Genomic DNA, 27,239 nt, shown 5'->3' with positions numbered 1-27,239 from the left:
TCACTTACAAAGTTACTTTTAATATGTGGTCAATCGTGTAAAAGCTGTATAGTAGTACAGATAAATTATAATAGACTCAAAGCTCAAATACAAAACGACATATGTAGACCGTATAGACAAATATAACCACGAGGCAAGAAGAGGACTGGAGAGGTCCGAGCACCACCCCCTGAGAGCAGCCACCGGTGGAGAGGTTCATCTTACAGATGTCCAGGAGAAGCTTTGGCAGAGAACCTACACTGACCTCCAGATATCTGACTACATATCTCAATGTAGAGGTAGATTACTCAACTCAGACCACCGAGACCACCAAGAATGGACCAAGAAACGTCACCAGGAGAATACTCAGAGCTCCAAGGTCCAGAAAACATCACCATAAGATCAGGAAATGTTGTTATCTAGAAGATTCTGAGATCTCAAGAGACCTGAAAACATCACCATGAAGCTCCTGAGATCAGGAAATGTTGTTATCTAGAAGATTCTGAGATCTGAGAGACCAGGAAACATCACCAGGAGAATTCTCAGAACACCAAGGTCCAGAAAAATCTCCATGAAGCTTCTAAGATCACTAGAGATTGGAATATGTTGCCTGGAAGGTTCTGAGATCACCCAAGATCAGGAAACATCACCGATAGGATTCTCCGATCTCCAGGGAACAGGAAATATCACCAGTGAAGAAGACCACCAAGATCCTGAAGGCTATGAAACACTTAGGATCAGTATATATCACACCTAAGCTTCTGAGAACACCAGGGATCGGGAAGTATAACCAAGCGGATTCTCATGCCACCAGAGATACCACCTTGGTTCTGCCACATAAAACCAGATATGTAGTCACTAGCCCGGGTTTCAGAATCCAACACTGTTTACCACCGCACAAAATATGATGGTCCACCTTAGTATTGAAAAAGGAGTTACTAAATATTGATGTGACCATCTGGTGATGGAACATCAACCAAACCACCAATATGACCAAGGACTAGGCTGCTCACCGGCCAGTAGGAACTGTATGGTGGTCATTCTGTCTCCATCCATGGATCTTCTTCCTTGACCACCCTGGGTTGGTGACTCAAATGATCTTCTGATCTACAGGGACTAATGTGTCTCTACCACCGACCACCATGGACCAGATTCCTATCTTGAACTTCTATTGTACATTTGTAATTTTTTTTAGCAATAATTTCATATTTATTTTTGTGGCTTCATCTTCTTATTTCCATCTGGATTGAGACTACAACTTCCAGCATTGTAGATTATGGCTTTTCGATAAACCAAGTTAGTATAAAAATAAACCCAAAACCACAAAATATACAGTTTATCCTATGGTATAATACGTTCTCCTTAAAACAGAAGATTTCTGCAAAAATCATGAAAAACTAGGAGTTTTCTTTCACTTTGCTCTCCGACCCTTTACCAAGTGGAGCCGATGGACATCCTATGTGTATGTGTCCAATGTATCAAAGTGCACCCCCACCCACCGTTACTTACTGCCGTATCTATGGAACTTCCAAGGAAACCATCAACAAGAAAGTCAACTTTTGTCCATGGGTTATCGTAAAGCTTTATCTTTCACTTAAGATGAGACTTATCTAATATTCTTAAAAAAATATGAAATTTTTTTCAAATTACATAATAAGTCAACCTGATGTCTGTTTCCGTGTAGACTCTAAGTACATAACCATAATAGAGAAGTATTGCCTCTTATATGGACTGAGTAAATTAAAACTGGAGCGTCCCTTTAACGTTCCGAACCCTGTGTATAAAGTGATTGTGGGACACTCGTCAGCAGAGAATCGATGGCCTTCCAGTGGTAACTCTTTCACTATAAGTGGCAATGGTGGCATCTTCGTGACATAAGGCCACGCTAAGACATAAGACCAGCTACTGCAGGATGATTCGCTGATTGGTTGGAATCAGAGTGTGCTGAGACTTCACGCTGTGCTAGAGGCAGAGCACACAAAATTGCAGAAACCTCAAAGCTGTTCAATAGTTTGTATCCTCGGCCTACATTCCCTACAAAAACAAAAATTGCACAAAGCACAATCCTAAGCATCTGTGAGTAGGAGGAAGTCCATGACTTGGTACCCAGTCACACTTATCTTCTATAAAACATGGCGTCTGAGGGGATTCACCACCTGGACTTTACGTTCCTCATCCCTACGACTCTTCAGAAGGCGCTGGCTGGTAATGCACAGATTCTTCTGCACATTGTGATCTACACGTGGTTGTCTTCCGCCTCCGGCACCAGATATACATTCCGATGGCCGACATTACCAGGACGATTAATATTAATGAGATGATGGCTATCTGCATCTGCTTCATTTTGCCCTTCTCATCATCTTTTTCCACTGAAGGTCCATTACCTGTCAAATAGATAGAGATAAATTAAGATACCAAAGATGTTGGCCAAGTCTACACCCCACCGTCGTCCTTCATTAAGATGGCACCAAACATAGCTCCATAAATTACCGATTAACCACCCTAAGATCCCTCCATCTACCCTAGGGTCTACACCCCATCTCCATACCATGAAGAAGGTCATTGTTCTGCTCCGAGTCTGGTGCGGTGGTGGGGAGACCAATGGTGCTTCCGAGGTTTTTCAACTCGACTGTGATTATCTCTGATGGTTTTGATGTTCCTCCTTTCCAGGTCTGAGTGGACTGTATTAGAGGAAGAGTTGTTCCTGCAGATGTAGATCGTTGGGTGGTTGAAGGTGGTTTCTCATTCTCGGAGCCTTTGGAAAAATCTTTCCGGTTTTCCGTTGATGATAGACAAGAGGTTCTCCCTACAAAAATCAGATTATTAGACATGACCATGACATACTGGATATTGAGACATATTTATGGCCCCAAGCTCATAATCGACTCATTTAGGCCGACATATCCTATACGAGACTGGCTTAATCGCGCAAAGATATTTTGGACAATTGTACCCACCCGACATGGAGATATTGTGGGGAGTTGCCCTTTTTGTCCTGCCATGATGGTGACCACATAAACACAGCAAGTCATGGATGGTTTGTAGGACCTTGATTACCCCAATCCAACATCTTTGAGATGAAGTAGGCCGGAGACTGTGAGCCAGGACACCCTCATCCAACATCAGGGTCCAGCCTTAAATCTTAAGGCTTCTCAAAATATTAGAGAGCATGCCTCACCTTTGTCGATACATCCGGTGACTTTGTCCACCCATGGGGTACCTCTGGTGGCACAGTAGGTGTGATTTCGTAGTTGAACTCTGAAAACATAAGAAAATAAGTAAAAAGGGATCAAAGTGAGGCGGCAATTAGATACATAAACGTGCCTAAACATGGTCTTTGTGTCTTTTAGGCTTTTGATTTAACATTTTTGCAAATGTTATGATTCTTGTTGCCAAAATATTTCTAGTCTTTGCAGATCTCCTGTATGAGTTGAGGTCTCTTACCTGACAATGTTATGCGGGCAGTCCATGTAATTAGCATTTTTGTACATATTCTGAAGTAAATTTTCTTTCACACTGCCTTCTTCAAGCATTTTTTTAGCACAGTCTTGACAAAGTCTGAAGAGATGGGCATGCTGTGAGACACCTGCCGAGAGACAAGATGGAGAGCGATGTCAGTCCAAGAGAAAGACCCCGGTATGTAACATTCTCACCAGGGTCTGATACATTGGTCCAGTGCCAGGTAGACATGGGCTAGGAGGTCTCGTTAGATGTTTTCCTAAAGAACTGGATAGACATGCTCTAGGAGGGGACGGGTAGATGTAGACTAGGAGGTTTGGGTAGAAGTGTTCTTGGAGGACCAGGAGCACTGGGGGATGTGCTGTAGGAGGGCCAGGTGGATGTAGACTAGGAGGTTTGGGTAGACGTGTTCTTGGAGGACCAGGAGCACTGGGGGATGTGCTCTAGGAGGGCGCCGGGTAGATGTAGACTAGGAGGTTTGGGTAGACGTGTGCTTGGAGGACCAGGAGCACTGGGGGATGTGCTGTAGGAGGGCCAGGTGGATGTACTCTAGGAAGGCCAGGTAGATGTAGACTAGGAGGTTTGGGTAGACGTGTTCTTGGAGGACCAGGAGCACTGGGGGATGTGCTGTAGGAGGGACAGGTGGATGTACTCTAGGAAGGCCAGGTAGATGTAGACTAGGAGGTTTGGGTAGATGTAGACTAGGAGGTTTGGGTAGACATGCTCTTGGAGGACTGGATGGATTTGCTCTTGGAAAATTATACAATACTGTGAAAAAACACTATACAGAAGATGCACGCCGCTAACTGCTGCAGTTAAAGGGGTCCTCCCGAGGTTGAAAAACATGGCTTCTTTCTTCCAGAAACAGCACCACACCTGCCCATTGGTAGTGTGTGGTATTGCAACTAAGCTCCATTCATTTCTATACAGCTGAGCTACAAAACCTGCACAAACCATGGTCAGGTGTGGCGCTGTTTTTGGAAGAAAGTAGCCATGTTTTTCAACCTCGGTAGAACCCCTTTAACCTTTTAGGTGCCGCTGTGCAGAGCATCTAAATAGTAGCAGCACTACCATGTTACCACTGATTGGTGCCGCCCGGGCATTATCAGGGATCACTGGAGCCTTCGAGAAGCCTCTATGGTTGTCAATTGCTATTCTCTATTATAGTCTGCCAGAAGAGCTGTATATTCACATAATACTGCAATACCAAAGTATATATAAATTTGCATGAGCAATCAGACTCCCTAGGGTTCGAACACCCTCAGGGGGTCTAAAAAGTACTAAATAAAACATGGAAAAATTAATAAATATGCAAAAGTGCAAAAATAGTTAAAAGCTCAGCCCCATTTACCTATAACCCATCTGTAAATTAAGTAATAAAATCATAAATATATTAAGGATGGGCGCGTCACCAAAATTTCATATATTTAAAAGTACAAAAGCAATTCTCCTATTCAGTGACTGCCGTAACAGAAAGAAAAAGCCCAATTGTCTAAAACTGTTGATTAATAAAAAATTCTGAGGACCAGGTAGACTTTCTCTATAAGGACAGTGTGGATGTGCACTAGGTGGACTGGGAAAATATACTTATGGAGAAGAAGGTAGATGTGCCCTAGGTGGATGGGTGGATGAACTCTAGGAGGACTAGGTAGACGTGCGCCAGGTAGATGGGTGGATGAACTCTAGGAGGACCAAGTAGATGTGCACTAGGCGGACAGGGTAGATGTGTGGATGTGCTTTAGGAGGACCAGGTAGAAGTGCTCTAGAAGGACAGGGTGGATGTGCACTAGGGGGACCAGGTAGATGTACTCTAGGAGGACCAGGCAGAAGTGCACTAGGTTGATGCACATTTGGAGGACCATGCAGATTTGCACTAGAAGGACAGGGTGGGTGTGCACTAGGAGAACCAGGAGATGTGCACTAGGTGGCTGGGTGGATGTACTCTAGGAGGAGCAGGGAGCAGTGCTTTAGAAAGACAGGGTTGATGTGCACTAAGAGGACCAGGTAGACGTGCAACATGTGGATTGATGGATATACTCGGGGACCAGGTAGATGTGCACCAGGAGGATCAGGCAGACATGCACTAGGTAGACCATATAGATTTGCACTAGAAGGACAGGGTGGTTGTGCAATAAGAGGACCAGGTACAGTCTACTAGGAGGACAGGGTAGATGTGCTCTAGAAGGACAGGGTGGATGTACTCTAGGAGGACCAGGTAGAAGTGCACTAGGTGGATGCACTTTTGGAGGACCATGCAGATTTGCACTAGAAGGACCAGGTAGATGTGCACTAGGTGGATGTACTCTAGGTTGACGAGGTAGATTTACACTAGGAGGACAGGGTGGATGTACTCTAGGAGGACCAGGCAGAAGTGCACTAGGTGGATGTACGCTAGGTTGACGAGGTAGATATACACTAGGAGGACAGGGTGGATGTGCACCAGGTGGATGTACGAGTAGACGTAAATCAATACACCTCTGACGGTTAGTATTAGTAGGAAGTGCAGTTGTGTAAATACAGGGCGGCGAGCTGCGGTGCTATCTACGCCCTCAGTCTGGGGGTGGGACTTATTTTCTATAGACGTGTATACAGCCAATGTCTTGTCCACCTATATACTATTTACACATCCTGTAACCTCTCACCACCCTTGGATGAATGTAGTGACTTTTTGTAAAGGGCCCCCAACAAGGTGCCAAATCTAGAAATAGTTACCTAATCTACGTGACGCTCACGACAAACACTCCAGGCCCCGGATCATTAATGATTAATCCGTTTTATGATATTCTCCAATTGCTCTTTGTCCGTGGAATGTTCTCTCAGAAATTCCCAGATAAATTCCTGGAGAAAGGTGTAAACAAATACCTAAGGTCCGAGAGTCCTGGTCAAACCCCGAAACCTCCTCTCCCCTGCCCAAGAAATCTACCATCTGATCAGTGCCCTGACTTATCTGCAGGCTAGTACCCAGATTATAAAACATTTCTTATATTAGAGGATTCTAGAACTTCCAGATCTGTTCAGGAACCTTGGCCAGATGGTGGCCACGTGGGGGCCTCTTGCTTTGAAGGACCCGTCCTATCCTGCATTACGTTGAGGTGAATGGCCACTGTGTAATACCCTATTTCCCCTGTGGGGGTGCTGCAGTGACACTGCCTGGTTACTGGTCACAGCTGGACATGTTGGTCTCCAGCCGGGGAGACATTCTGGATAAACTTATTGTCATCAGACCAGTAGACCTTGTCCAACTTGGAGAACCCCTCCGCCTCTCACGCCCCCTGCCACAGATGGTCTGGGGTCTAAACAATGCTGTCCACGTTCCATAATCATTCTCCCCAGAGAAGACGAGAGCAGATGTTCCACGTAAAGCGTCAGAACATGGTTTTGGAGCCTCCACGCTGCAGCTGGAACGTCTCATGAGGACCATGAGGGGTCGTGACCGAGGAGAAGAAGACAACACGCCGGATGTTTATGGAAACTGTAAAAGCCTGAGCAGAACCTGCAAACCCTGTCTATATCCAGACACTGTCTATGGACCACCAAGAGTGGGTAGAGGGTACAATAGCGTCCCCTAGTGGATCCAGAACTCCTGATCACCTGGTCTAGATGAACAGCCCAATGTATATCTGAGAGGGATGACCTAGAACCAGTAGTGAGGGGGGATACAGGGAACACTCCCCATAACAGCAATGCGGGTGCCCACTGATGAGGACTGATAAGTCAGGAACAGGTGTCTCCTAGGTGCAGGAGATTGTGTAATTAAAGGGAGTGTTTGGTAACGGTCTAGTTACATATTAACTGACTGAAACTGATTCTTATGGAGTGTGAGTATAACCTGAGGGTAAGAGACATGGAGCTCATCACTTTACCGCCATCAGACCGCTCTCTATACCACCACCAGACCTCCCTCTATACCGCCATCAGACCGCCCTCTATACCGCCATCAGACCGCTCTCTATACCGCCATCAGACCGCTCTCTATACCACCACCAGACCTCCCTCTATACTGCCATCAGACCCATCACTATACCGCTCTCTATACCGCCATCAGACCGCTCTCTATACCACCACCAGACCGCCCTCTATACCGCCATCAGACCCATCACTATACCGCCCTCTATACCGCCATCAGACCGCCCTCTATACCGCCATCAGACCCATCACTATACCGCCCTCTATACTGCCATCAGACCTCCCTCTATACTGCCATCAGACTGCCCTCTATACTGCCATCAGACCGCCCTCTATACTGCCATCAGACCGCCCTCTATACCGCCATCAGACCGCCCTCTATACCGCCACCAGACCGCCCTCTATACCGCCATCAGACCGCCCTCTATACTGCCATCAGACCGCCCTCTATACCGCCATCAGACCGCCCTCTATACTGCCATCAGACCTCCCTCTATACTGCCATCAGACCGCTCTCTATACCGCCATCAGACCGCCCTCTATACCGCCATCAGACCGCTCTCTATACCGCCATCAGACCGCTCTCTATACCACCACCAGACCGCTCTCTATACCGCCATCAGACCTCCCTCTATACCGCCATCAGACCGCCCTCTATACCGCCATCAGACCGCTCTCTATACTGCCATCAGACCGCTATCTATACCGCCATCAGACCGCCCTCTATAACGCCATCAGACCGCCCTCTATACCACCACCAGACCTCCCTCTATCCTGCCATCAGACCGCGCTCTATACCGCCATCAGACTGCTCTCTATACCGCCATCAGACTGCCCTCTATACCGCCACCAGACCGCCCTCTATACCGCCATCAGACCGCCCTCTATACCACCACCAGACCTCCCTCTATCCTGCCATCAGACCGCGCTCTATACCGCCATCAGACTGCTCTCTATACCGCCATCAGACCGCCCTCTATACCGCCACCAGACCGCCCTCTATACCACCATCAGACTGCTCTCTATACCGCCATCAGACCGCCCTCTATACCACCACCAGACCTCCCTCTATACCGCCACCAGACCGCCCTCTATACCGCCATCAGACTGCTCTCTATACCGCCATCAGACCGCCCTCTATACCACCACCAGACCTCCCTCTATCCTGCCATCAGACCGCGCTCTATACGGCCATCAGACTGCTCTCTATACCGCCACCAGACTGCTCTCTTTACCGCCATCAGACCGCTCTCTATACCGCCATCAGACCGCTCTCTATACCGCCATCAGACCGCTCTCTATACCGCCATCAGACCGCTCTCTATACCGCCATCAGACAGCTCTCTATACCGCCAGCAGACCTCCCTCTATACCGCCAGCAGACCGCTCTCTATACCACCATCAGACCTCCCTCTATACCGCCATCAGACCGCTCTCTATACCGTCATCAGACCGCCCTCTATACTGCCACCAGACCGCTCTCTATACTGCCACCAGACCGCTCTCTATAACGCCATCAGACCGCCCTCTATACTGCCATCAGACCTCCCTCTATACCGCCACCAGACCGCTCTCTATACCACCACCAGACCTCCCTCTATACCGCCACCAGACCGCTCTCTATACCGCCACCAGACCGCCCTCTATACCGCCATCAGACCGCTCTCTATACCGCCATCAGACCGCCCTCTATACCGCCATCAGACCGCCCTCTATAACGCCATCAGACCGCCCTCTATAACGCCATCAGACCGCTCTCTATACCGCCATCAGACCGCTCTCTATACCGCCATCAGACCGCTCTCTATACCGCCATCAGACCGCCCTCTATAACGCCATCAGACCGCTCTCTATACCGCCACCAGACCGCCCTCTATACCGCCACCAGACCGCCCTCTATACCGCCACCAGACCGCCCTCTATACCGCCATCAGACCGCCCTCTATACCGCCACCAGACCGCCCTCTATACCGCCACCAGACCGCCCTCTATACCGCCACCAGACCGCTCTCTATACCGCCATCAGACCGCCCTCTATACCACCATCAGACCGCCCTCTATACCGCCACCAGACCGCCCTCTATACCACCACCAGACCGCCCTCTATACCGCCATCAGACCGCCCTCTATACCGCCATCAGACCGCTCTCTATACCGCCATCAGACCGCTCTCTATACCACCACCAGACCGCCCTCTATACCGCCATCAGACCGCCCTCTATACCGCCATCAGACCGCTCTCTATACCACCACCAGACCTCCCTCTATACTGCCATCAGACCGCTCTCTATACCGCCATCAGACCGCTCTCTATACCGCCATCAGACCGCCCTCTATACCGCCATCAGACCGCTCTCTATATACCGCCACCAGACCGCCCTCTATACCGCCATCAGACCGCCCTCTATACCGCCATCAGACCGCCCTCTATACCGCCATCAGACCGCCCTCTATACCGCCATCAGACCGCTCTCTATACCGCCATCAGACCGCTCTCTATACCACCACCAGACCTCCCTCTATACTGCCACCAGACCGCTCTCTATACCGCCACCAGACCCGACACTATACCGCCACCAGACCGCCCTCTATACCGCCATCAGACCCGACACGATACCGCCATCAGACCGCTCTCTATACCACCACCAGACCGCTCTCTATACCGCCCTCTATACCGCCATCAGACAGCTCTCTATACCACCAACAGACCGCCCTCTATACCGCCACCAGACCGCCCTCTATACCGCCATCAGACAGCTCTCTATACCGCCACCAGACCGCCCTCTATACCGCCACCAGACCGCTCTCTATACCGCCATCAGACCGCCCTCTATACCGCCATCAGACCGCCCTCTATACCGCCACCAGACCGCTCTCTATACCGCCATCAGACCGCCCTCTATACCGCCATCAGACAGCTCTCTATACCACCACCAGACCGCCCTCTATACCGCCATCAGACCGCTCTCTATACCGACATCAGACCGCTCTCTATACCGACATCAGACCGCTCTCTATAACGCCATCAGACCGCTCTCTATACTGCCACCAGACCGCTCTCTATACCGCCACCAGACCGCTCTCTATACCACCACCAGACTGCCCTCTATACCGCCATCAGACCGCCCTCTATACCGCCACCAGACTGCCCTCTATACCGCCATCAGACCGCTCTCTATACCGCCATCAGACTGCCCTCTATACCGCCATCAGACCGCTCTCTATACCGCCATCAGACCGCCCTCTATACCGCCATCAGACCGCCCTCTATACCGCCATCAGACCGCTCTCTATACCGCCATCAGACCGCCCTCTATACCGCCATCAGACCGCTCTCTATACTGCCATCAGACCGCTATCTATACCGCCATCAGACCACCCTCTATACCGCCATCAGACCGCTCTCTATACCGCCATCAGACCGCCCTCTATACCGCCATCAGACCGCTCTCTATACTGCCATCAGACCGCTATCTATACCGCCATCAGACCGCTCTCTATACCACCACCAGACCTCCCTCTATACCGCCATCAGACCGCCCTCTATACCGCCATCAGACCGCTCTCTATACCGCCATCAGACCGCTCTCTATACCACCACCAGACCTCCCTCTATACTGCCATCAGACCCATCACTATACCGCTCTCTATACCGCCATCAGACCGCTCTCTATACCACCACCAGACCGCCCTCTATACCGCCATCAGACCCATCACTATACCGCCCTCTATACCGCCATCAGACCGCCCTCTATACCGCCATCAGACCCATCACTATACCGCCCTCTATACTGCCATCAGACCTCCCTCTATACTGCCATCAGACTGCCCTCTATACTGCCATCAGACCGCCCTCTATACTGCCATCAGACCGCCCTCTATACCGCCATCAGACCGCCCTCTATACCGCCACCAGACCGCCCTCTATACCGCCACCAGACCGCCCTCTATACTGCCATCAGACCGCCCTCTATACCGCCATCAGACCGCCCTCTATACTGCCATCAGACCTCCCTCTATACTGCCATCAGACCGCTCTCTATACCGCCATCAGACCGCCCTCTATACCGCCATCAGACCGCTCTCTATACCGCCATCAGACCGCTCTCTATACCACCACCAGACCGCTCTCTATACCGCCATCAGACCTCCCTCTATACCGCCATCAGACCGCCCTCTATACCGCCATCAGACCGCTCTCTATACTGCCATCAGACCGCTATCTATACCGCCATCAGACCGCCCTCTATAACGCCACCAGACCGCTCTCTATACTGCCATCAGACCGCTATCTATACCGCCATCAGACCGCCCTCTATACCGCCATCAGACCCATCACTATACCGCCACCAGACCGCCCTCTATACCGCCATCAGACCGCTCTCTATACCGCCATCAGACCGCTCTCTATACCACCACCAGACCACTCTCTATACCGTCATCAGACCACCCTCTATACCGCCACCAGACCGCTCTCTATACCGCCCTCAGACCGCTCTCTATACCGCCATCAGACAGCTCTCTATACCGCCATCAGACCGCCCTCTATACCACCACCAGACCTCCCTCTATACTGCCATCAGACAGCTCTCTATACCGCCATCAGACCGCTCTCTATACCGCCACCAGACCTCCCTCTATACCGCCACCAGACCGCCCTCTATACCGCCATCAGACCGCCCTCTATACCACCACCAGACCTCCCTCTATCCTGCCATCAGACCGCGCTCTATACCGCCATCAGACTGCTCTCTATACCGCCATCAGACTGCCCTCTATACCGCCACCAGACCGCCCTCTATACCGCCATCAGACCGCCCTCTATACCACCACCAGACCTCCCTCTATCCTGCCATCAGACCGCGCTCTATACCGCCATCAGACTGCTCTCTATACCGCCATCAGACCGCCCTCTATACCGCCACCAGACCGCCCTCTATACCACCATCAGACTGCTCTCTATACCGCCATCAGACCGCCCTCTATACCACCACCAGACCTCCCTCTATACCGCCACCAGACCGCCCTCTATACCGCCATCAGACTGCTCTCTATACCGCCATCAGACCGCCCTCTATACCACCACCAGACCTCCCTCTATCCTGCCATCAGACCGCGCTCTATACGGCCATCAGACTGCTCTCTATACCGCCACCAGACTGCTCTCTTTACCGCCATCAGACCGCTCTCTATACCGCCATCAGACCGCTCTCTATACCGCCATCAGACCGCTCTCTATACCGCCATCAGACAGCTCTCTATACCGCCAGCAGACCTCCCTCTATACCGCCAGCAGACCGCTCTCTATACCACCATCAGACCTCCCTCTATACCGCCATCAGACCGCTCTCTATACCGTCATCAGACCGCCCTCTATACTGCCACCAGACCGCTCTCTATACTGCCACCAGACCGCTCTCTATAACGCCATCAGACCGCCCTCTATACTGCCATCAGACCTCCCTCTATACCGCCACCAGACCGCTCTCTATACCACCACCAGACCTCCCTCTATACTGCCATCAGACCGCTCTCTATACCGCCACCAGACCGCTCTCTATACCGCCACCAGACCGCCCTCTATACCGCCATCAGACCGCTCTCTATACCGCCATCAGACCGCTCTCTATACCGCCATCAGACCGCCCTCTATAACGCCATCAGACCGCCCTCTATAACGCCATCAGACCGCTCTCTATACCGCCATCAGACCGCTCTCTATACCGCCATCAGACCGCTCTCTATACCGCCATCAGACCGCCCTCTATAACGCCATCAGACCGCTCTCTATACCGCCACCAGACCGCCCTCTATACCGCCACCAGACCGCCCTCTATACCGCCACCAGACCGCCCTCTATACCGCCATCAGACCGCCCTCTATACCGCCACCAGACCGCCCTCTATACCGCCACCAGACCGCCCTCTATACCGCCACCAGACCGCTCTCTATACCGCCATCAGACCGCCCTCTATACCACCATCAGACCGCCCTCTATACCGCCACCAGACCGCCCTCTATACCACCACCAGACCGCCCTCTATACCGCCATCAGACCGCCCTCTATACCGCCATCAGACCGCTCTCTATACCGCCATCAGACCGCTCTCTATACCACCACCAGACCGCCCTCTATACCGCCATCAGACCGCCCTCTATACCGCCATCAGACCGCTCTCTATACCACCACCAGACCTCCCTCTATACTGCCATCAGACCGCTCTCTATACCGCCATCAGACCGCTCTCTATACCGCCATCAGACCGCCCTCTATACCGCCATCAGACCGCTCTCTATATACCGCCACCAGACCGCCCTCTATACCGCCATCAGACCGCCCTCTATACCGCCATCAGACCGCCCTCTATACCGCCATCAGACCGCCCTCTATACCGCCATCAGACCGCTCTCTATACCGCCATCAGACCGCTCTCTATACCACCACCAGACCTCCCTCTATACTGCCACCAGACCGCTCTCTATACCGCCACCAGACCCGACACTATACCGCCACCAGACCGCCCTCTATACCGCCATCAGACCCGACACGATACCGCCATCAGACCGCTCTCTATACCACCACCAGACCGCTCTCTATACCGCCCTCTATACCGCCATCAGACAGCTCTCTATACCACCAACAGACCGCCCTCTATACCGCCACCAGACCGCCCTCTATACCGCCATCAGACAGCTCTCTATACCGCCACCAGACCGCCCTCTATACCGCCACCAGACCGCTCTCTATACCGCCATCAGACCGCCCTCTATACCGCCATCAGACCGCCCTCTATACCGCCACCAGACCGCTCTCTATACCGCCATCAGACCGCCCTCTATACCGCCATCAGACAGCTCTCTATACCACCACCAGACCGCCCTCTATACCGCCATCAGACCGCTCTCTATACCGACATCAGACCGCTCTCTATACCGACATCAGACCGCTCTCTATAACGCCATCAGACCGCTCTCTATACTGCCACCAGACCGCTCTCTATACCGCCACCAGACCGCTCTCTATACCACCACCAGACTGCCCTCTATACCGCCATCAGACCGCCCTCTATACCGCCACCAGACTGCCCTCTATACCGCCATCAGACCGCTCTCTATACCGCCATCAGACTGCCCTCTATACCGCCATCAGACCGCTCTCTATACCGCCATCAGACCGCCCTCTATACCGCCATCAGACCGCCCTCTATACCGCCATCAGACCGCTCTCTATACCGCCATCAGACCGCCCTCTATACCGCCATCAGACCGCTCTCTATACTGCCATCAGACCGCTATCTATACCGCCATCAGACCACCCTCTATACCGCCATCAGACCGCTCTCTATACCGCCATCAGACCGCCCTCTATACCGCCATCAGACCGCTCTCTATACTGCCATCAGACCGCTATCTATACCGCCATCAGACCACCCTCTATACCACCACCAGACCTCCCTCTATACTGCCATGAGACCGCTCTCTATACCGCCATCAGACCGCCCTCTATACCGCCATCAGACCGCTCTCTATACCGCCATCAGACCGCTCTCTATACCGCCACCAGACCGCTCTCTATACCACCACCAGACCTCCCTCTATACTGCCATCAGACCGCTCTCTATACCGCCATCAGACCGCTCTCTATACCGCCACCAGACCGCTCTCTATACCACCACCAGACCTCCCTCTATACTGCCATCAGACCGCTCTCTATACCACCACCAGACTGCCCTATATACCGCCATCAGACCGCTCTCTATACCGCCATCAGACCACCACCAGACCGCCCTCTATACCACCACCAGACTGCCCTCTATACCGCCACCAGACCTCCCTCTATACTGCCATCAGACCGCTCTCTATACCGCCATCAGACCTCCCTCTATACTGCCATCAGACCGCCCTCTATACCACCACCAGACTGCCCTCTATACCGCCATCAGACCGCCCTCTATACCGCCACCAGACTGCCCTCTATACCGCCATCAGACCGCCCTCTATACCGCCATCAGACCGCTCTCTATACCACCACCAGACCTCCCTCTATACTGCCATCAGACCGCTCTCTATACCGCCATCAGACTGCCCTCTATACCGCCATCAGACCGCTCTCTATACCACCACCAGACCTCCCTCTATACTGCCATCAGACCGCTCTCTATACCGCCATCAGACCGCCCTCTATACCGCCATCAGACCGCTCTCTATACTGCCATCAGACCGCTATCTATACCGCCATCAGACCACCCTCTATACTGCCATGAGACCGCTCTCTATACCGCCATCAGACCGCCCTCTATACCGCCATCAGACCGCTCTCTATACCGCCATCAGACCGCTCTCTATACCGCCACCAGACCGCTCTCTATACCACCACCAGACCTCCCTCTATACTGCCATCAGACCGCTCTCTATACCGCCATCAGACCGCTCTCTATACCGCCACCAGACCGCTCTCTATACCACCACCAGACCTCCCTCTATACTGCCATCAGACCGCTCTCTATACCGCCATCAGACCGCTCTCTATACCGCCATCAGACCGCTCTCTATACCGCCATCAGACCGCCCTCTATACCGCCATCAGACCGCCCTCTATACCGCCATCAGACCGCCCTCTATACCGCCATCAGACCGCCCTCTATACCGCCATCAGACCGCCCTCTATACTGCCATCAGACCTCCCTCTATACTGCCATCAGACCGCTCTCTATACCGCCATCAGACCGCCCTCTATACCGCCATCAGACCGCTCTCTATACCGCCATCAGACCGCCCTCTATACCGCCATCAGACCTCCCTCTATACCGCCATCAGACCGCTCTCTATACCGCCACCAGACCGCTCTCTATACCGCCATCAGACCGCTCTCTATACCGCCATCAGACCGCTCTCTATACCGCCATCAGACCGCTCTCTATACCGCCATCAGACCCATCTCTATACCGCCACCAGACCGCCCTTTATTCTCACATCTGTATGGGATTCCTGGAAGCTCCTGTTCCAGCGCTGAGTATTTGTTACAGTCTCATCCTCCGGATATCACTCGTTTCCCCAATGACCTGTAATAATACCGCCATCTACTCACTGTGCCGCTGCCTCAGCCAAGACATCTGGATATCATCACTAAGAATCTGCCAAGTCTGCAGTAACTGGATGGCTATACACAGGCCAGTAATGAGCCGGCCCTATGATAACACTGCCTGTCCTGCACTCGCACAGCCTGCTCATAGTATGGGGGGATGCAGCCAGGGACCCCCATATAACCCTATGATAACACTGCCTGTCCTGCACTCGCACAGCCTGCTCATAGTATGGGGGGATGCAGCCAGGGACCCCCATATAACCCTATGATAACACTGCCTGTCCTGCACTCGCACAGCCTGCTCATAGTATGGGGGGATGCAGCCAGGGACCCCCATATAACCCTATGATAACACTGCCTGTCCTGCACTCGCACAGCCTGCTCATAGTATGGGGGGATGCGGCCCCGGACCCCCATATAACCCTATGATAACACTGCCTGTCCTGCACTCGCACAGCCTGCTCATAGTATGGGGGGATGCGGCCCCGGACCCCCATATAACCCTATGATAACACTGCCTGTCCTGCACTCGCACAGCCTGCTCATAGTATGGGGGGATGCGGCCCCGGACCCCCATATAACCCTATGATAACACTGCCTGTCCTGCACTCGCACAGCCTGCTCATAGTATGGGGGGATGCGGCCCCGGACCCCCATATAACCCTATGATAACACTGCCTGTCCTGCACTCGCACAGCCTGCTCATAGTATGGGGGGATGCGGCCCCGGACCCCCATATAACCCTATGATAACACTGCCTGTCCTGCACTCGCACAGCCTGCTCATAGTATGGGGGGATGCGGCCCCGGACCCCCATATAACCCTATGATAACACTGCCTGTCCTGCACTCGCACAGCCTGCTCATAGTATGGGGGGATGCGTCCGGACCCCCATATAACCCTATGATAACACTGCCTGTCCTGCACTCGCACAGCCTGAACAAAGTTGCTGCTAGTAGTGAGGGGGGATGCGACCCCCATATAACCCTATGATAACACTGCCTGTCCTGCACTTGCACAGCCTGCTCATAGTATGGGGGGGATGCGTCCGGACCCCCATATAACCCTATGATAGCGGGTGTAATATGTGCACATCATGCGGATGTTGTTACCTCCTCCTGTGTGATGTGCAGGCGCCCTGAACATACCACTGACACTGTAACAAAACCTCTGCAGGCCCAGGCATGTACCGCAGATGTAACCGGCAGATCATAGAGGCGCCTGAGGAGCCAGCTCGTAGGAGGGTCGTCACAGTGCATCAGGCACATGTCACAACCTACATGGACCTTAAAGGGATAACGCAACAATGCAACGGAAGGCCTATCATCCAGCTCTGATGTATCTAAGCTTGTTATATGTCATACTGTCTGCTGTATCTAACCTAGGGCTGCGTTCACATTTTCATTTAGAAATGCAAAGCAAAAGCCACAAGTAACTGGCGCCTAAATATCCAGTTTTGGTCACCCCTGAAAGAAAAATGCAAGAGAGGACAGGATAATGCGGAGAATCTCTGTGGGGAATTGTTCCGCACTGAACAGTGTAAGGATCTGTCTCGTTATACTGTCGCATGACGGAAAGCCGCAGTGACCAAACCTCTCATTAGCAGGAAGAATCAGAAGGCTACACTCACCGTTACTGAGGAGCGCGTGGTGTGGACAGAGGGGAAGGGGCACTTTCATCGGGTTTTCTGACGATTTCCGATTTGCCCTGAATTGCCCCAGGTTTTTGGTGCACACGATCGGATGGCTCCAGCTTGCACGTGATAGAAATTGAAAAAGACAAATTGTGCCGCAAGATCAAGCACTCACATGCACCGGGAAGAAGGTGAACACCTACTGGATATCGGGCGTACGACCTTAGTGAATCGTCCAGGACCCAAATCCTTGTCGGACAACGCACCACAGGATTGCAACAGGACCGGGTAAGTAAATCTGTCCCATTATGTTCGTCAACAAACTGGGGAAGACTGAACCCAAAGTGTGTAAAGAAGTCAGTGACAGGGGGTGGAGGAAGTGTCCTGGTTTGGGGAATGTCTTCTGCAGCCGGAGTTGGACCTCTCATGCAGCTACAGGGCAGGATGTAAGTATCAGAACCTTCTACAACAATGCGAGGTTCCTTGCGTTCATCACCATCTTCCTACAGGACAATGCCCCCTGTCACTCAGCAAAATGGGTAAAGCAGTTCCTTTATCTAAAACCTCTGGAAGATCGCTGGTGACAAAGTTCTGGCCAAGAAACCAACAACAGTCACAGAACTGCGGGAGAGCCTGGAAGAGCGGAGCAGATCCCAGCACGGCTGAGTGAGAGGTACTGTGGCCGGTGCTGGGGTCCTGTGGCCGGGGCTGAGGTCCTGTGGCCGGTGCAGGGGTCCTGTGGCCGGGGCTGGGGGTCCTGTGGCCGCGGCTGAGGTCTTGTGACCGGTGCTGGGGTCCTGTAGGCGGGGCTGAGGTCTTGTGGCCGGTGCAGGGGTCCTGTGGCCGGTGCTGAGGTCTTGTGGCCGGTGCTGGGGTCCTGTGGCCGGGGATGAGGTCCTGTGACCGGGGCTGGGGTCCTGTGGCCGGTGCTGGGGTCCTGTGGCCGGGCCAGAGGTCCTGTGGCCGGGGCAGAGGTCCTGTGGCCAGTGCTGGGGTCCTGTGGCTGGTCCTGGGGTCCTGTGGCCGGTGCTGGGGTCCTGTGGCCGGTGCAGAGGTCCTGTGTGCTCCCTACTGATTGGGGACCTCTGTATGATCCTTCTCTGGGCTCCAGTTGTTGCTGTTCTCTAATTATCATCCTCAGGTTTTTTGTAACATTAAGGTTTTATGTTGATACTTTTGTATCAAATGTACGAGAACGCCCTGTGACCCTGTGACCTGGTGACCTGGTGACCCCTTACACATCCATCAAATGTTCATCAGTGGAGATGACATTATATCTGAAAAATTCAAGTGATTGTATATATATATATATGTGGCTGCTCCGGGTGTGGGCTCTGGTGCGGTCACATTCTTTATGGTAACGCCCACCGATCCTGGCCAATCAGAGCCGCCCGGGGCTCGGCATCATCAGTTACCGGGAGAAGACGCAGCAGACGGGTTACTGGTATCAGGACTGGATGGTAGGTACTGGGCCATGAGATGTGTTCTGGTGATAGACCCAGTCAGTGCTGCATGGGATAAGCAGCACAGAGGATTTCAGGAGAGCTGAGGGCTGATACAGAGCTGGGTGATAGAGATGATGTGCAGGTTACGGGCGATGTCATCTTCACCTCACAGCAGCACAGAGTATTACAGAAGAGGCAGCACCTCACAGGAATGAGGATCCACAGCAGCACAGAGTATTACAGGAGAGGCTGGTGTAGGTGTCTGGGATAACATTTACACTGCTCTGATGTCTGCGTCCTGCCAGGTGCCAAGAATAACGCGTCTGCCGCGTCGTTACAGTGTGTTACCCTGGTATGTGGATCCGACCCAGCAGCCGCTCCCTCCATACACAGAACCGGGGGCAGACGTGTGCCTGCACGTACCTCTACCACACACACAGGGGAGAGACACATAATACCGCCATATACTGAGCACATAATACTGCCATATACTGAGCACATAATACTGCCATATACCGAGCACATAATACTGCCATATACCGAGTGCATAATACCGCCATATACTGAGTACATAATACTGCCATATACTGAGGACATAATACTGCCATATACTGAGTACATAATACCGCCATATACTGAGGACATAATACCGCCATATACTGAGCACATAATACTGCCATATACCGAGTACATAATACCGCCATATACTGAGTACATAATACTGCCATATACCGAGTACATAATACTGCCATATACTGAGTACATAATACTGCCATATACCGAGTACATAATACTGCCATATACCGAGTACATAATACTGCCATATACCGAGTACATAATACTGCCATATACCGAGTACATAATACTGCCATATACTGAGTACATAATACTGCCATATACTGAGTACATAATACTGCCATATACTGAGTACATAATACTGCCATATACCGAGTACATAATACTGCCATATACTGAGTACATAATACTGCCATATACTGAGTACATAATACTGCCATATACTGAGTACATAATACTGCCATATACCGAGTACATAATACTGCCATATACTGAGTACATAATACTGCCATATACTGAGTACATAATACTGCCATATACCGCGTACATAATACTGCCATATACTGAGCACATAATACTGCCATATACTGAGTACATAATACCGCCATATACTGAGGACATAATACCGCCATATACTGAGCACATAATACTGCCATATACCGAGTACATAATACCGCCATATACTGAGTACATAATACCGCCATATACTGAGTACATAATACTGCCATATACCGAGTACATAATACTGCCATATACTGAGTACATAATACTGCCATATACCGAGTACATAATACTGCCATATACCGAGTACATAATACTGCCATATACCGAGTACATAATACTGCCATATACCGAGTACATAATACTGCCATATACCGAGTACATAATACTGCCATATACTGAGTACATAATACTGCCATATACCGAGTACATAATACTGCCATATACCGAGTACATAATACTGCCATATACCGAGTACATAATACTGCCATATACCGAGTACATAATACTGCCATATACCGAGTACATAATACTGCCATATACTGAGTACATAATACTGCCATATACTGAGTACATAATACTGCCATATACCGAGTACATAATACTGCCATATACTGAGTACATAATACTGCCATATACTGAGTACATAATACTGCCATATACCGAGTACATAATACCGCCACATACCGAGTACATAATACCGCCATATACTGAGTACATAATACCGCCATATACTGAGTACATAATAATGCCATATACTGAGCACATAATACTGCCATATACTGAGTACATAATACCGCCATATACTGAGTACATAATACCGCCATATACTGAGTACATAATAATGCCATATACTGAGGACATAATACTGCCATATACTGAGTACATAATACTGCCATATACTGAGTACATAATACTGCCATATACTGAGCACATAATACTGCCATATACTGCGTACATAATACGGCCATATACTGAGCACATAATACTGCCATATACTGAGCACATAATACTGCCATATACTGAGTACATAATACTGCCATATACTGAGCACATAATACTGCCATATACTGAGTACATAATACCGCCATATACCGAGTACATAATACCGCCATATACTGAGTACATAATACTGTGCAGTAATAATGCCGCCATCTTCCTTTTTCAGTACATTGCACGGTTTTCAATAGGGTAACACATTCATCATGTGAAGTAGTAATCATGTAATACCGCCACATGGTGCATGACTCATGATGCCGCCCAGCACCTACATTGCCTCATACAGTGCTATATAATACCGCCATATAGAACTCTCTGCACTGATACATTGTAACAAGCTCCTAGGACAGGAGACAGATTTGTGCCGCTATATTTAACTCTACAGAGGATTGTCTAGATTGCATATGCAACTGTAACAAACCCTCAGCTGTGAGAAGTCTCTTATCTGTGAGGGCGCGTTCACACGTTGCGTTTTGGTCGCGTTTTCATTGCGTTTGAAACGCATATACAACAGCTGATAAGAGGTGATTTTTACATTACCGTTTACGTTTGTAAACGCACATGTTAATGCACATGTTAACAAAACACATGCGTTAACATCGCGTGTATGATGCGTTTTGTAAACATAAATGTTAACAGTGATGTAATTAGGCAAATCACCCCTCCTCAGCTGTTGTATATGCGCTTCAAACGCAATGAAAACGCGACCAAAACGCAACGTGTGAACGCGCCCTCACAGATAAGAGACTTCTCACAGCTGAGGGCGCGTTCACACGTTGCGTTTTGACCTGCGTTTTCATTGCGTTTGAAACGCATATACAACAGCTGAGGAGGGGCGATTTGCCTAATTATATCACTCTTAACATTTTCGTTTACAAAACGCATTGTAAACGCGATGTTAATGCATGCGTTAAGATCAACGCGTTAACGTATGCGTTTTGTTAACGCATGAGTTAACATTGCGTTAACAAACGTAAACGGTAATGTAATTAGGCAAATTACCTCTTATCAGCTGTTGTATATGCGTTTTAAACGCAATGAAAACGCAACCGAAACGCAACGTGTGAACGCGCCCTCACAGATAAGAGACTTCTCACCGCTGAGGGTTTGTTACAGTTGTATCCAGTGTATTGTGCATGTCACCAGCTTGCTGAGAACAAGGGGGAAAACAGGGAAAGTATTTGCGCCCTGAGGACGTCCCAACAAGTCCGGCCACGTGGAGCACAACCCCCAACATCCAAGCCTCAGCCGATCATGGGAAAGCTGGGTGGTGGCCACTAGAGCTGCAGCCAATATTACTGTGTAATCATTCTGCTCTGATACATTGTAACAAACCACAACACAGGAGAGATGTGTGTGAGGAGCAACAATTGTAACCAAACCTGCGAGAAAACATCATTTTCAAGTCAATTCTTTAAAAATCAGAATTTCTGGATTTGCTTTCCCATAGCTGAGGTTCACGTTGCGTTTTGGTTGCATTTTGAAATACTTTACAGCAGCTGAGGAGCGGAGATTCGCCTAATTTCATTACTGTTAACATTTGTGTTTACAAAATGCAATGCAAACACGATGTTAACACATGCGTTAACAATACATTTATGATTGTGTTTTGTTAACGCATTGTTAACATATATGTTACCATCGCAGATCTGAGGTTGTGAGATGTAGCAGAGCTGAGGTTGTGAGATGTAGCAGAGCTGAGGTTATCAGATGTAGCAGAGCTGAGGTTATCAGATGTAGCAGAGTTGAGGTTGTGAGATGTAGCAGAGCTGAGGTTATCAGATGTAGCAGAGCTGAGGTTGTCAGATGTAGCAGAGCTGAGGTTGTCAGATGTAGCAGAGCTGAGGTTGTGAGATGTAGCAGAGCTGAGGTTGTGAGATGTAGCAGAGCTGAGGTTATCAGATGTAGCAGAGCTGAGGTTGTGAGATGTAGCAGAGCTGAGGTTGTGAGATGTAGCAGAGCTGAGGTTATCAGATGTAGCAGAGCTGAGGTTATCAGATGTAGCAGAGCTGAGGTTGTGAGATGTAGCAGAGCTGAGGTTATCAGATGTAGCAGAGCTGAGGTTGTCAGATGTAGCAGTGCTGAGGTTGTCAGATGTAGCAGAGCTGAGGTTATCAGATGTAGCAGAGCTGAGGTTGTCAGATGTAGCAGAGTTGAGGTTGTTAGATGTAGCAGAGCTGAGGTTATCAGATGTAGCAGAGCTGAGGTTATCAGATGTAGCAGAGCTGAGGTTATCAGATGTAGCAGAGCTGAGGTTATCGGATGTAGCAGAGCTGAGGTTATCAGATGTAGCAGAGCTGAGGTTGTCGGATGCAGCAGAGCTGAGGTTGTCGGATGTAGCAGAGATGAGGTTGTCGGATGTAGCAGAGCTGAGGTTGTCGGATGTAGCAGAGCTGAGGTTGTCGGATGTAGCAGAGCTGAGATTGTCAGATGTAGCAGTGCTGAGGTTGTCGGATGTAGCAGGGCTGAGGTTATCAGATGTAGCAGAGCTGAGCTCTCTATAGTGACTGTGCTGTATGTAGAGGTTTGTACCTGGCTGTGGTGTCAGTATGAAGACCAGGGCGAGGAGCGCGGAGGATCCCAGGACCTTCATGGTGGCAGCAGGACCTGAGACTGACGGTTTGGGTGACAGGATTCGCTGAGTCCTCGCTCCTCCTCTCCCTGTGATTTGCTTCTCCCAAGTTTCACTTTCACTTTGGCTGGATTTTCCTATGACTTATGTGAAATCCCCGTCATATGACAAATGATCTAATAATAGATTCTCCCTGTTTCCAAGATCTCTGCTTCCTGTCAATGAATGGATACGTCAGATATTCTCACTTCCAAAGTGTAAAAACCTATATAGATCTGATCTTTACCGCAGCTGAGGGTTTGTTACAGTTGTATCTAAAGCAAACCAACCCCTGTGGACTTCACAGTCCAGAATGATACATAATACCTGCACCGGCACACTGTAACAAAATCAGGACAGGGAATGGAGTCCTGCTGCATATGTGTTTCATCAGTGTGCTGAGGACCACCCACGAATCGTGGCCCATCCCGAACCCGATCACACCCTAACAAGAACTCCAAGATCTTCGCTGATACATTGTAACTATTAGCACAATAGAGATGTGTGTGCTGATGTGTTTATTAGTTTACATGCAACTGTAACAACCCTGCAGCTGTGAGAAGAATTAGGACTCCAGAGTCTAAACTCCCAAACAGACCTCTCACAGCTGAGGGATTATTACAATTGTATGCAGTCTAGAGATTGGTATCTCTGATATTTTACCTGCACTGATACATTGTAACAAACTAATACAACACGTTTAGCTCACAAAGGGTCGCTCCGGTTACACACCATTGTAACAAACTCTCAGCGGCATGTAGCTTTTCAGCCTCTTCAGCTAAGGGTTTGTTACAGTAGCATCTAGTCCAGACCGATACACTTTACCCAAATAAATCTTATACCTCTCACAGCTGAGGGTTTGTTTCCAGTCTAGAACATCCTCTAAGGACTGATGGATGTTATCTGCACTGATACATTGTAACAAACTACTAGGACAGGAGACAGTTTTCTGCTGAGATATTTACCTTACAGAGGATTGGCTAGATTGCATGCAACTGTAACAAAACCTCAGCTGTGAGAAGTATTAGGTCCCCCTTATCTGAGGGTTTGTTACAATAGTATACAGTGTATACAATCATCTGAAGAGCCCAGAATGATACATTTTATCTTCTCTCATGTATATGATATCATATTCTCACAGCTGAGGGTTTGTTACAATAGTATACAGTGTAGACCATCCTCTGTACACATTTTTAGTGGCCAGTGCCTCACAGCCTTGGACACCCCCCTGGTGACAGCCTATATACAGGAGAAGACTCCCACATATACAGCAGCCCCCATGTGACCTGTATACAGGGGTGGAGGAGTATACAGCCTATATACAGGAGAAGACTCCCACATATACAGCAGCCCCCATGTGACCTGTATACAGGGGTGGAGGAGTATACAGCCTATATACAGGAGAAGACTCCCACATATACAGCAGCCCCCATGTGACCTGTATACGGGGGTGGAGGAGTATACAGCGTATACAGGAGAATACTCCCACATATACAGCAGAGCCCATGTGACCTGTATACAGGGGTGGAGGAGTATACAGCGTATATACAGGAGAAGACTCCCACATATACAGCACCCCCCATGTGACCTGTATACGGGGGTGTAGGAGTATACAGCGTATACAGGAGAAGACTCCCACATATACAGCAGCCCCCATGTGACCTGTATACGGGGGTGGAGGAGAATACAGCGTATACAGGAGAAGACTCCCACATATACAGCAGCCCCCATGTGACCTGTATACGGGGGTGGAGGAGTATACAGCCTATATACAGGAGAAGACTCCCACATATACAGCAGCCCCCATGTGACCTGTATACAGGGGTGGAGGAGTATACAGCGTATATACAGTATAAGACTCCCACATATATAGCAGCCCCCATGTGACCTGTATACGGGGGTGGAGGAGTATACAGCCTATATACAGTATAAGACTCCCACATATACAGCAGAGCCCATGTGACCTGTATACGGGGGTGGAGGAGTATACAGCGTATACAGGAGAAGACTCCCACATATACAGCAGCCCCCATGTGACCTGTATACGGGGGTGGAGGAGTATACAGCGTATACAGGAGAATACTCCCACATATACAGCAGAGCCCATGTGACCTGTATACAGGGGTGGAGGAGTATACAGCGTATATACAGGAGAAGACTCCCACATATACAGCAGCCCCCATGTGACCTGTATACGGGGGTGGAGGAGTATACAGCGTATACAGGAGAAGACTCCCACATATACAGCAGCCCATGTGACCTGTATACGGGGGTGGAGGAGTATACAGCGTATACAGTATAAGACTTCCACATATACAGCAGCCCATGTGACCTGTATACAGGGGTGGAGGAGTATACAGCCTATATACAGTATAAGACTCCCACATATACAGCAGCCCCCATGTGACCTGTATACGGGGGTGTAGGAGTATACAGCGTATACAGGAGAAGACTCCCACATATACAGCAGCCCCCATGTGACCTGTATACGGGGGTGGAGGAGTATACAGCCTATATACAGGAGAAGACTCCCACATATACAGCAGCCCCCATGTGACCTGTATACGGGGGTGGAGGAGTATACAGCCTATATACAGGAGAAGACTCCCACATATACAGCAGCCCCCATGTGACCTGTATACGGGGGTGGAGGAGTATACAGCCTATATACAGGAGAAGACTCCCACATATACAGCAGCCCCCATGTGACCTGTATACGGGGGTGGAGGAGTATACAGCGTATATACAGGAGAAGACTCCCACATATACAGCAGCCCCCATGTGACCTGTATACGGGAGAAGACTCCCACATATACAGCAGCCCCCATGTGACCTGTATACGGGGGTGGAGGAGTATACAGCCTATATACAGGAGAAGACTCCCACATATACAGCAGCCCCCATGTGACCTGTATACGGGGGTGGAGGAGTATACAGCGTATACAGTATACAGACTCCCACATATACAGCAGCCCCCATGTGACCTGTATACGGGGGTGGAGGAGTATACAGCCTATATACAGTATAAGACTCCCACATATACAG

The 27,239-nt window shown here is 50.2% G+C and overlaps 1 protein-coding gene across 1 annotated transcript; it reads right to left on the bottom strand.

Annotated features, from left to right (window-relative positions):
* On the bottom strand, positions 1–24,264 carry LOC140128243 (C-X-C motif chemokine 16-like). The gene is made up of 5 exons (XM_072149802.1): positions 24,116–24,264; positions 3,424–3,565; positions 3,158–3,237; positions 2,528–2,785; positions 1–2,363 (listed from the first exon to the last, which is right to left on the bottom strand). Exons 1-5 carry the CDS (start codon positions 24,174–24,176, stop codon positions 2,158–2,160), a joined length of 747 nt encoding a protein of 248 aa, XP_072005903.1. The 5' UTR covers positions 24,177–24,264; the 3' UTR covers positions 1–2,157.
* Between the last annotated feature and the right edge of the window lie 2,975 nt (positions 24,265–27,239).

This window comes from Engystomops pustulosus, chromosome 4 (assembly GCF_040894005.1).
Source record: "Engystomops pustulosus chromosome 4, aEngPut4.maternal, whole genome shotgun sequence".
Classification (NCBI taxonomy): Eukaryota; Metazoa; Chordata; class Amphibia; order Anura; family Leptodactylidae; genus Engystomops; species Engystomops pustulosus.
The sequence above is the reverse complement of the archived record's forward strand: the minus strand, read 5'-3'. Positions and strand labels throughout refer to the sequence as shown.

Bases quoted from the DNA above. Each gene is read 5' to 3' on its own strand.
- LOC140128243 (XM_072149802.1), bottom strand. From the start codon at position 24,176: ATGAAGGTCCTGGGATCCTCCGCGCTCCTCGCCCTGGTCTTCATACTG. The intron at 3,238-3,423 runs GTAAGAGACCTC...TTATGTTTTCAG, and splicing joins TGCCCGCATAACATTGTCAG to AGTTCAACTACGAAATCACA. The intron at 2,786-3,157 runs GTGAGGCATGCT...TGATTTTTGTAG, and splicing joins CACCGGATGTATCGACAAAG to GGAGAACCTCTTGTCTATCA.